The sequence below is a fragment of the Sturnira hondurensis genome, unplaced genomic scaffold, assembly GCF_014824575.4.
Source record: "Sturnira hondurensis isolate 20B ecotype Veracruz unplaced genomic scaffold, ASM1482457v3 Scaffold0025370, whole genome shotgun sequence".
Taxonomy (NCBI): Eukaryota; Metazoa; Chordata; class Mammalia; order Chiroptera; family Phyllostomidae; genus Sturnira; species Sturnira hondurensis.
This window is the reverse complement of record NW_028098001.1, coordinates 9,884,351-9,896,586: the sequence shown is the minus strand read 5'-3', so window position 1 is coordinate 9,896,586 and position 12,236 is coordinate 9,884,351. Positions and strand designations below refer to the sequence as shown.

At 39.9% G+C, this 12,236-nt stretch overlaps 1 protein-coding gene across 21 annotated transcripts in view; it reads right to left on the bottom strand.

Moving 5' to 3' along the window:
* Nucleotides 1-12,236, bottom strand: part of SNAP91 (synaptosome associated protein 91) — a 130,672-nt gene that overhangs the window by 79,389 nt on the left and 39,047 nt on the right. For all 21 annotated transcript variants that reach the window (XM_037039316.1, XM_037039321.1, XM_037039327.1 and 18 more), the window contains exons 3-7: nt 11,069-11,211; nt 10,206-10,281; nt 9,309-9,411; nt 7,508-7,601; nt 5,801-5,912 (exon numbers count right to left, since the gene is read on the bottom strand). In XM_037039316.1, coding sequence (XP_036895211.1) covers nt 5,801-5,912; nt 7,508-7,601; nt 9,309-9,411; nt 10,206-10,281; nt 11,069-11,211 — 528 coding nt within the window. The remainder of the gene's footprint in view (nt 1-5,800; nt 5,913-7,507; nt 7,602-9,308; nt 9,412-10,205; nt 10,282-11,068; nt 11,212-12,236) is intronic.

Here is a 12,236-nt window from a genome sequence, read left to right as displayed (position 1 = left end):
TTTAATTGTTAGGTGAGTTGTAAAAGCAATATACCCCATGTTCTTGAAGCCGAAGTGGGAATGAAACCAGGGTACACTGTGAGAGAGTATGAAAATGAATCAGCTGGGCCTGGATCTAAGTAAGACGAGCATCTCAAAAGTAACTGAGGTTTTCGATTTGAAATGCTAATTATATATAAAGCAGAAACAAGAAGATTAGGAAGGGTAAATTTGAGAGGACGGTTTTAGATACTGCTGAGTTTTAGGTAAGAGCACAGTATTTAAATTTAATGTCTACAAAAAGACATGCAAAACTAAAGCTCAGAATAAAGGTAAGGACTGACATAATAGATTTCAGACACATCATAATGAAGATAATAGGTTCTCTAATAAAGAACATGCATACACAACAGAATGCAACATGGCTAGAAAGGAACTTGAGCACAAGCTCACATTTATGAGTGCTAAGGTAGAGTAAGATCAGCCAGCAAAAGAGAATGGGGAAATCTATCTTCTTTGGCTCACTGATAGACTTTCCCACCTGAAATAAAGGTAATATGGTTTTGAACTGCATATTATGGGCAGGAATCTTTCACCACCAAAGGCAACATATCCAAAAGCCCCTGTATTCAATGTTGGGCCTGTGTCACCCAACCTCCATTTTATTGTTTTCTAGATTCACGAGAAGCCAGGATTCTGGATGTAAATTTATTTCTACAAATGAGACCTGTGGGAGGTCAAGAAGGTGAAACTGAGGTAGAGCCATGTTTCCTGTGCCTTTTCCTCTGCTTCTCGCATGCGACAAAATCCCAGAAGTCTGAGTTTATCTCTCAGCAGCACTGCACTGTCTACCATCCACCTTAGGGGTTCGAGGAGCCATTGTTAGGGTTGCAGCCACAAGGTAAGACACTCTTCTCCCTAGGTGATAGCCACAGGGGTCTGTTCCCCAGCTTCCTAGGATTGCTAGGCAGTTGAGGTGGTAGCAGCAGCTACTTGTTTCAGCATGCCTTTTAGTGGTGGCCTCAGTAGTAGCCTCCTAGTGTGCATGGTAGTCATCTCAGGAGGCCAAGCCTAGAACCAGTTCCTGCAGGCTTCCAATTACAAAAGCACCTAATTTCATATATTAAATCCTTTCTTGTTTACAATGTGAAGGATGCTTTCTGTTTCTTGAATAGTCAGGTACTAAAGAGTAGTTAGTGCCTGAAGTGGATGTGGGAGTCAGACACTCAAAAATGTTGTAGATGGCCATCTGGGATGAGATACGCAACCTGATTGGATTTGATGTCAGTGATGGCCATCTGCAACTATTGGAACACTGAATTCTCATAGTCTGTGCTGTGTAGGAACAAAATAATTACTTAAATGATCAACTATGGTTTTCTGAAATGAGCAGCCAGAATTAATGAAGCTTATCAGACCAAATGGCTGCTGGGACTGAGCACCACGAAGGAAACAAGGCAAACAGAAGCCTGGGGTGAGTGGCTACTCCTAACTCCCCTGAAAATCTTAAAAAGGAAAATGACAACACAGGCTTTTAAATTGTTGGCTCCAGGCTCCCTTCACAGGGTGGTACTTCAANGAATAGTCAGGTACTAAAGAGTAGTTAGTACCTGAAGTGGATGTGGGAGTCAGACACTCAAAAATGTTGTAGATGGCCATCTGGGATGAGATACGCAACCTGATTGGATTTGATGTCAGTCATGGCCATCTGCAACTATTGGAACACTGAATTCTCATAGTCTGTGCTGTGTAGGAACAAAATAATTACTTAAATGATCAACTATGGTTTTCTGAAACGAGCAGCCAGAATTAATGAAGCTTATCAGACCAAATGGCTGCTGGGACTGAGCACCACGAAGGAAACAAGGCAAACAGAACCCTGGGGTGAGTGGCTACTCCTAACTCCCCTGAAAATCTTAAAAAGGAAAATGACAACACAGGCTTTTAAATTGTTGGCTCCAGGCTCCCTTCACAGGGTGGTACTTCAAGCTGGCCCAGAATAATCTTATCTATGGCAGACACAGGGCCGCCGTAGCTCAAAGTCAGAGGAGAGCCTAATCTTGTGAGTTGCTGAATTATAACATCCGTGGTTAAATTTCCAGCCTCACCATGGTATCTTGTGTGAAAGTTAGGGCATGTATTGTGAAAGAAAATTGAAAAAAAAAACTCATTTGGTTAACCCGGATTCAAACCAAAACGAGCAATCCTTGCTGGAAAAAGCTTTTCCCTCTTACTCTGAAGAAGTTGGTCCTGCCTGGCTTGGTGATCCTGTAACCCAGGTTTCATCAGGGAATGAAAATCTCGTCCACTATCCCTCTACCTCTTGCTCCTACCCTTCCTTTGCTAACTGCCCCGATTCCTAGAATGAGTTCAGCATTCAGCAATTCCAGCATACCAGAGAAAGGCAGCACAAAGTCTGACCCAGGGGGAAACACATATGGTAGAAGAAATGCAAGATTCTAGAAATTTATGTTGGCAGTAGGATTGCCAGACAAGTGCAAGCACTGAATTAAATTTAAATTATAAATAACGAAGAATGTTTCGCATAAGCATGTCCCAAATATTGCATGGCATTTATTAATACAGAGCCACACGTATTGATCTGGATACAAATGTAATTGGGCATCTTGTATTTTTTCACCTGAATGTCAATCCTGACTGATAAAAATCTAGAGTTGGAATGAATTTTAAATGTTCTGAGCAGGAAAGAAGGAATATTACACTAGACTTGACAATGTAATTGAAAACTTATCGATGTGGGTGAGCATACCAAAAAGCACGGATTGAAGTGCCAGCCTGAGCATCTGGGAGCGGCTCTAACACAGTGGTTCTCAAACTGAAGTCCCCAGACCAGCAGCAACAGCGTTCCTGCTCCACACCCACTAGAAATGCAAATTCTCAGGCCCTTCCCCAGAACTGCTGAATTAGAACCTCCAGGTGGGTCTAGCAACCTGAATTTCAGTAAGCCCCCAAGTATTCTTGAGGAAGCTCCTAGAACCACAGCCACAGGGCACCTTTCTTCTCATCTTCTGCAAAGGGACTGTTATCAGAGTGACTGTGTACAGCGGAAAAGAGCATACCCAGACTTTTCAGGGAAACGGACTCTGATGCTACTCCCCGGAGACTCAAATGTCACTGTATCTTCTGCCAACCTGAGTAGAGGCCCTATGGGGATTAGGCGATAAAAGAAAACTATATCCAGTGGATACAGGAAACTATCTGTGGTTATTTCCCCAGTTTCCTGGATATATAGTTGGGATAGAAACACTTTGAAACCAGCAGATTCCCCACACTGGTTTCCTAATTTCTGCAAAGGTACGGGGCTAGGATTCCATCACATGCCCAGTTAACTTGCATATCAGGTTTGCTCAAAAGGTGAAGGGATGGCAGAGAGTAACGGGTTGCTGCAAACTTACTGAGGCAATGACCACTACTTGTAGAGATCCAGATGTGTCCTCCCTTCCAGTGTAAAAATACTGGCTCCTGACAGGCAGCTATCAAACTGGAAAATTATTTTATCTCTATCCCAATAAACAAAGCCCATCAGAAGCGGTTTGCTTTCATCAGGCAGGATGCCAGTACACCCTCACTGTCTTGTTTCAAGGGTATCAGCCTCTCTGGCGGTCATAATCCCAGGGGATATCACTTTGATGACATTAGGATGATTGTATCTAATGTGCAAGAATTTCAACTATGCTAAGTGCCTTGATAAGATACATGCATATCAAAGGGTGAGAGACAGAATCTAGGAAAGTTCAGGGACCTGCTACGTCAAAGAAGTTCCTGAAGGTCCAAAGGTCCCCTCCATGTGAAAGACAAATTGCTTCACCTTACATTCCCTTTAACAAAAATGCAGGCAAAGCCTGCTGAGCTTATTCGGTTTGGGAGGTGATATACACAACATGTGTGTGCTGCTCTGAACAGAGCATCTGGTACAGTGTTGAATGTAAGTGGGGTCCAGGTGAAGGGCAGGCTGTGCCACCGCTGCAAACTGGAGCCACGTGGGCCTTTGCTCCTGCAGATCTACAGGCATTCAAAACATCTTCAGCAGATCCAAATGCCGCAGAAGGCCGCTGGCACACTCCACTCGGAAAATAAAGTAGAAGTCTCCAGTGCTCTGGAGCTGAGCCACGTCTTCTTCAGACAGTAACTAATATCCTTTGGAAAAATTGCTCTTGGCTTGCTTCTAGAGACTTAGATTCTGACCACAGAATATCAAGTAATCAGGAGACTCAAGTGTTATCTAATATACCAAACCATAAAGTTGGACAAGTGCAAAACACTCCACCATCAAATGGAAGCGCTCTATCAGAGATCAGTCCAGTCTGCAGCCATACCACCCTGAACGCGCCCGGTGTCGTCAGAGATTAGCCTCCAGCGGATCCCGAACACCCATGTGGGTTGCATGAAGACAGCCCACATCCCCGGTGCGCCTCCTCTTCCCCACTGCCATTTCTCCTCCAGGCCGTGCCTGTGACTAGCTGTCTGAGGGTGAATGGAACTGAAGCTTGGCTTAGAGACAGTTTCTCATGCTGGCACCCGTTGGAAGTGGTTTGCCGAATCATTATGCCCCTACAAAGGGGTGACCTTGACAGTAGAGAGAAATCTTTTATTGTAGGTCAAGCTTTAATGATATATCTATCTGATTTTTCACTTTATGTCAAAGGAAATATGATGAGACATACAGACATGCACAAAAATGTGTGCAGTGACTAACTGCTGGACTGTGTGACTAAGGACATGGAAAAAATAAAATTAGGAGATCGGTGACCAGAGGTCTGGAGAAAAGGTAAAGTGGATCGACGCCTCGGAATCAGTAAAGAACAGAAGGCTATTTTTATCTCATGCAAATGCAGTCCAAAGGCACACACCACAAAAAGGTTCTCGGTAACCAGGGCGGCAAGAAGACTCCACAGGCTGATGAACTAAACGCCATTGCTAAGTGCCCCTCTGCCAGAGACAAATGAGGAACTTCCACCATGACACCATAGTCCAAGGAGTACAGAAGCTCTCCGACAACAACAGGATAAGGGTGAATTCCTAGGGTGGAGCGCAGGGATCTCTCTATACCGTAACAGACAGTTTATCCTGGACATGGATTCATCATCTCTGCCCACACTGCTCTGCCAGTATCACCGTCTGCGGAATGACTCACCGTTATAGTATCTCACACAACACTGCCTCTATTTTTACTGCGCACGATGTGAGATAACATACTCCATGGAATTCATCAGTCTTGGCATGAATCCCATCAGTCCAGAAGTGGAAGGTATTGTATAATGATGGAACAGCTCGCAGAAGAATTCATTTCACACTCGCTCTACCCCAAGAATACACCTTAAGAAGGTAGGGATTCTAGTATATTCTCTGAACCATTGACCTGGACCCACTGATCAACCTATGGGTCCAGGAACCCAGGAGCTAGAGTGACCCCTCTCACCATTACACTTCATGAGGAGGTAGTGGCTTCTCATTTCCTGCACATCTCCAGGGCTGGCCTCAGGGGTAGATGTTAGCATAATGGAACAGCAATTTATTGTTATGGGACTTATTCCAAGGGGTAAAGCTTAGAACTTCCTCCTTCAGTCATTCCGAAAGCGTTAAGCACCCAAATCCCTATATGAAATCCCTTCCTGCTTAGAACATTAAAGTGCTTTCCATTTCCTACACTTAGCTTCACTGATGTGAGAATACACAGGGGGATGTGACCCAAATGAGTCATATACTCAAATTTTTATGTATTAAGGCTATGGTATCCATATCTTTGCATTCTGATACACTCTTTATTCAAAGGCATCATTCATTCAGTGGTTCTACATACCAAGTAGGTTAATAACTCCATCGTTGTAGCAAGCAAAAAGTTTGATAAGATCTTTGAAAAGAAGCATAAATGCAGCATTTATGACACCATTTGTTAGCTCATTTGGATGCACCTAGAAGGAGATGAAAAGTTAATGTATTAAAACGTATCACCAAATGACAATTTTTCTCAGAGCACATTAAAAAGTCTCAAATGATTAATAAGAAATTCACCCCTTTTTTTACAAATGTTGTGTATTTCTTTTAGTAACCTGGCAATATCAAAAGATGGACTGCATTTTTCTTGCTTTAATTTATAGCAATGAAGTTATCCTACCAATGATAAGACATACATACATTCTATTTGATCAGTAATCCATAGATCAAGCAAATCCACCTTTTGAACATCTTGTCTTTTGTTTCTTTTACTATGTTATATTACCTTCTTCCACTTACCCTATTTAATGTTCTCTGTGGAAGGTTTGGGCTCCAGGGCCCTGCAGTAACTCAGTGCGGAAGCAAAGGATGATGGGTCATAGATACCTTGCCGGCTACCCCTAAAACAATTCTTTAGACTCATGGCATTCACCCACCCACCAAATACTCCAGTAATCAACACAGAGAAGAATAATTTCTCCTCATCTCCCAATCCTTGTTCACACCTTCTCAAGCTCTGTTTCTTTTTCCCTTTATGACTTGTCTCCTTTAAGACAACACCATAATTGAGGGAAAGAAAAGCAAAGGAAAACAAATGCTCAAAAAGAAAAAAGTTAAAAGAAACAATTCCACAAATATCTAGTCAAGTCCTTACCACAGAATCTGTCAAAAAAACAAGCTACATTGCTGCTTTTATCGAAATGTCACCGAGTTGGGTGTCGTGACTAGGATTCAATTATAGAGTAAAATGTATAATTGTAACAGAAAATTTATGTTATTAATATTTGAGGAAGATTGTTTTAAACAACCAGCAAAAGAGGGGAAAGCTAACAATGTGAGTTAAGAATCTTACTACATGTCAGAATATTTTATTTTAATGAATCAAATACAGTTATTTAAATTTTTTATTTTGAAATAACTATAAATCCCTATGCAGTTATAAAAATAGAGAGAGACTTCGAGGTACCATGTGCCCCATTTCTCCCGATGGTTTCCTCATGATATAATCCACCAATCTTATTACCTGATTGTACTTGGATTCACTTATGTGTGTCTGTTTAGTTCTACACAATCTTGTCACATGTGTAGGTTAGTGTATTCACCACCACAGCCAAGGCACAGGTATGGTTTTGAGAGACCAGTCACACTGGTATTGTCAGGAAGAAGGACCATGATGAAACATAAACAACTCTCTTTGGTGAATGGTGTCATTTGAGCATCTGCATAACATGGCTTCTAACTGCAGGCTGAGTTACTGAGCTGCCTGCAAGGACATTTTGCAGCTACAATCTGTCAAAGAAACAGGAAACCACCATCCTGCTCCAAACCTGGGGTTTCAAGAACGTATCACGCACGTTTTCCCATGACTTAAGTAACTACCTGGTAGACCGCTTGGACAGTCTGGGCAATCATCTCTACCATGCTAACAGCTTCGACTAAGAGTTTATCTAATTATCCTGAATGAGGGAGGTCCCAATCTGCTTCCTGAGGACATTCCCACTCTACCTGTAGCCCACCTTAAGTAAAAGGTAATACTAATTGTGTAAGAAACATTTGCTAGTGAGATACGTACGTCAAATTCAAGCAGTGCATCAATTTGTCCCTGCAGGATTGGCATGCTCTTCAGTAGCTTTTCAGGAGCCATTGTCCTCATGACACCATCGGCCCTATAATTTTTTTTCAAAAGAAAAAGGTAAAACCTCCTTGTGCATGGAAAAATTCAAGACCACATGCAATGTTCTTAGCCATTTTCCCTCTTATTTCCTTGTCAACCCTGCGGGTGATTTCGACACCCGAAGAGGCTGCAGTTGAGCCCCATCTCTGTACAACTTCCTCTGATCCATTCGTACTCTTTAACCACACAGGGAACACTTTCTTTCTGCACCTCCCACAGGCAGAAAGCGCTGTGGTCAGGATAAAAGAGGTCAACTGAATTTCCAAATGGATTCTTTTAAATCTGTAGCAGAGATAATAGTGTTAAAAATCTAAGTGTCCTAAATGCTAGGTTTTTTTGTTTCTGAGAAAGAGAAAACATGTCTTGGAAGTCTTTGAAGGACTGGAGTACAGATGTTATCACCATCAGTGAAGAAAAATGCACGATGATATGCATAGTTTGGCCGAAAGGAGATAAGCGTTTAGCTGGAGAGGACGCAAGTGGAAGTTAGTGCCAGAGGGTATGTCAGAGGGGGCACAACACCCTGTACCCACGCCCAGGCCTTTTAGGGTGCCCCTGCATCCTGTGACGGGCAGGCAGTGACAATACTGAAACAGGTGAAGAAAAGGCCCAGGAAATGAGAACAGGAGGCTGGTGATGGCAATTTTCAAGGTCTTTCCCATGTCAATGGTAGGAGAAGCAACCCAAAGAGTCTTTATATGCCCCATATGGGGTGCAGAAGTTCCTAAGGAGGCTGTGGGGCTGTGGGCCTGTGGTGGAGGGGCCACAGTGCACTGGGGGACACCAACAGTGATTGCCCAGGCACATGTAAGAAGTCAGAGGAAGGTGTATGAACTAGACTCATCTCTAATAAGAAGAGGATGAAGTAGAAATCTTAATTTTTTTAAATGTTCACATCCACAACAAACTAATTTATTTTGACTAGATAAGTTTATATTGGTCAATATCATGATAAAAAAAAGTTCAAAGCTAAGGCCAGGTAAGCTGTTTTTTTTTTCTAACTCTAGAAAAATAGAGTGATATTTTTTGTGTGGATTACAGAGACTAAAACATTACATCTTCTACAATAATTTGTTATTCTTTCCAGTTAGGAGCAAACACAAATTTGCACACACTTTTGGCTGAACACTTCTGATTAAAGTCAAACATCTATTGGGGGGAAATAAATGTTAATGAAGAATTAAAATGTGTTTCTGCTTCAATGAGACTTTCTTAGTCAATGGTTAGTACTAATAATTAGTTCAGTATGGCATGTGTGTGTTACACTAGGTCACTATTACCTCCCAGAAACAGATCTCCACCATGAACACAGTTCAGTTTAACCTCAATCCAAACACATTGGAATAATTATTGTCAACTACAGCCACTGTTCTTCTAAAATAACCTTGTTTAAATTTTCTCCATTTAAAACTAAAGATACGTGTGTTTAAGAATTCTGAATTGGTTTTAACAAATAAGAATGCCGTATCAATTCAAATCTAAGTATCGTGTCAGATTTTATGCATGGCGATATAAAGTGATGCATGTTACAACCTCAAGGCGAAATTCAATGATATCATTCACCAAGTTGCTTTTTCAGGCAGTTGTAAAGTGGCCCTTGATAATCAAAATCAGTTGGCATTTAAGTTTAATTCAAATAATTCAAGTACACCTCACAGTCTTCTTCTGCTCAAATAAATAGGAGAAAGAAGAGACATACCCCTTTTTCACTCTGGCAAAATCAAATGCCATCTGCCTGTAGGAGAAAGCCTTTTCATTCAGATACCTACTATAGCGCCTTATGAAGGTAGACATATCATAACCTGGGGGAGGGAGAAGAGGAAAAAAGAACTAATTAGTAAAAACCTTCAACTGTGCTTTGCTTAGTACCAATTTCTTTTAACTCCCCAAATGTAAACAGTTCTAGGATGAGGTCCTTTAAGTGTGTCCGATGGGCTTCATTTAATCCTACCACAGGCAAAGATAATCTTGGCATGAGACATTCCAAGACTATTTACTTTAGTTATCTTCAGCTGTTTATACTAGTTTTTAAATATCTTATCCTTGTACGAATGTCTGTTCTGATTTCCCACTGCATTTTTGTTCCGTGTTCCAGGTAACAGCCTGTTTTAGACTCAATGTATGTTGCTCTCTGAGAACCCTCCACTTCACCGCTGCGCTTGCCTTCTGCATGACAGCAACCAGTCAATACGATGAATGAACGGATGATCGCGGTTTGAATTCTATTACTTTATAACGAACATTTCTTTAGGACTGTTATGTGTTTTTTTTTAAATTGGGAAAGCACTTTTCATTTCACTGCTTCTTGCACAATTACAGACAAACAACTGTGGGTCTGGCCCTCCCACTGTTACTTTTTAAGGTAAACACTAAAAAGACAAAAACAAAATCAACCTATAATTTACACACTGAGTTATCTAGCCATAAGATATTTAAAAACTAGTCTAAACTACCTACATACTTTTTTTATATTTTCTTAAACACCTAGCAGAGCTATCAGTTTTAATTTTGTATTAATAGCCTTACATCAAAATAACAAAAAAATTCCACATCAAAAATATAGCAAAAAAAAAGGATAAAACATAAATATTCTCACCATGGGATCCACTTTTATCCAAAAAATTGCTGAGATTGAATAGTGTATTTCTAGAGGCCAAATACTGAATAAATCTCTAAAAAACAAAAGTTAGAATTAAACATCAATACTATCAAATCATACTTTTAAATACTTTCTGATAGTAAAAAGAATTTTTATTTTTAAAAATTCTCACTTTTTTCTTTTACTCAGTTATAAAGCTTCCTAAGAGTCCTGACTGTCTCTGGGGCATGGAGAGGGAAGATTGAATACCATGAGCTAAGTTAGAATTAAATTATATGATCTTTCATTACTGTATATAACAGAAACACTGCAATTTAATAGGATCTGGTAGACATCCTACACAAAGTGAGCAATTTTTATTTTATTAATATTTTCAAAAATTAAACATTTTTATGAAAGCAATTTTCACTTATAGGCAAAAAGGAATATTTCCTATAAGAAAAATAACTTTATTGTTTCTTTTTCCTAACATTTTTTCCACTAATATATTTATATGTTATGTACAGGGTGGGGCAAAAGTAGGTTTACAGTTGTTCACAGGGAAAATAATACACTAACTCATAGGTAACAATATAAGAATAAACTGTGTTTCACATACTCACATCTGTAAACCTACTTTTGTCCCACACAGTACATTTAGGTACCAGTAACATTTAATACTTAAATGTCTCTAATAAATGTCTAAAAACATTATTTTTTTAAAAAAAATAGCTAAAATGATTAAAATTGTACTCTAGATGAATCTGAACCATAGATTTTTCTCATAATTACTGAAAGATCAAAGGGCCTTAAGTCTTCATCATATTTTTCCATACAAGCCTCACTCCCCCACCAAAAATAGAAAAGTTCTCTGAGTTCACCTCATTTCCATGCACCATAAGATGATGTGTTGTGACTAAAGCTTTAAACACAACCACCCAGCTGCTGTTTGTTGCCCGCTCAAAGAGCGTGTCGGCCATCTGAGGAATATTAACATTGGTCTCATTGGTAGCCTGGATCAAATCTATGAAAATAAAAGATATTAATCAATGATATTAATCGTTACACGCAAAAGTTCATTGCAAATGTTAAATATGTAAACATGTTTACTAAAATGAGTCCACAACTACTTGGACAAAAGTTAACAAAAATTTAAAAAATTAAACTATATTATTTTCACACATGTATTTATAAAAACATGTATTTATTAGCAAATGCATCTATTTTTTCTTGAGCATATTTTTTCTATTGAATTTTCTTCTAAACCCTCTTTGAATTTTATCTGCTTTCTGTTACCAATACCAGTTTCAGATTCAGGAAAGCGAAGCCTCATATTAATCATCTTTATTCTATCCCTCCAATAGCTGTTTCAGACACGTGGGCACTTACTCTGTATGCCATTTGAAGTCAATAACATAACTATTTTTTAAAACACTATAGCTAAAAGCACACTTCAGTTGCATTTTAATTTTGATGGATGCGAATAAATACATTTGTCACTCAAGTGTCAGAATGAGAGCCAACAGTGAAAGAATTCCACAATGCCCATCTAAGCATTCACAGAACATCATGCACACATTAAATTACTATAATTTGGCTTGGGTTTCTAAGAGAGTAAAATTTCGTAACACATTCACTATCCACACCTACGTATCATTGGTATGATTCTAGGTCTGTCTCAGGAAAAAACCATTTATACAGGGGCAAAGAGGGTCTGCCCAGCATTCAGAAAACGTGGTGCATGTTGTCAGAAAGTTAGCAGAGGCATCCAAAGACCCATGTGCTAACAGAACCCAAGCCGCACTGTGGTACTGCCATCTGAAGAGGCAGCAAGTTGGACTTCCTTTTCAGGCCACACCTGCCACGCAGAGACCCGAGTGTGAGATCCAGTTCCTGGGAAACCCCATGCAACAACCCAGAGACAAACCATGCTTTTCTTTACTCAGAATCCACACTCAGTAATCATTAAGCCATATATGTTATCCATTTCTCTTATTTTATAATAAATAAGGTTTTAAAAAGTTGATACCCCATTGCTGAAATAGCTCT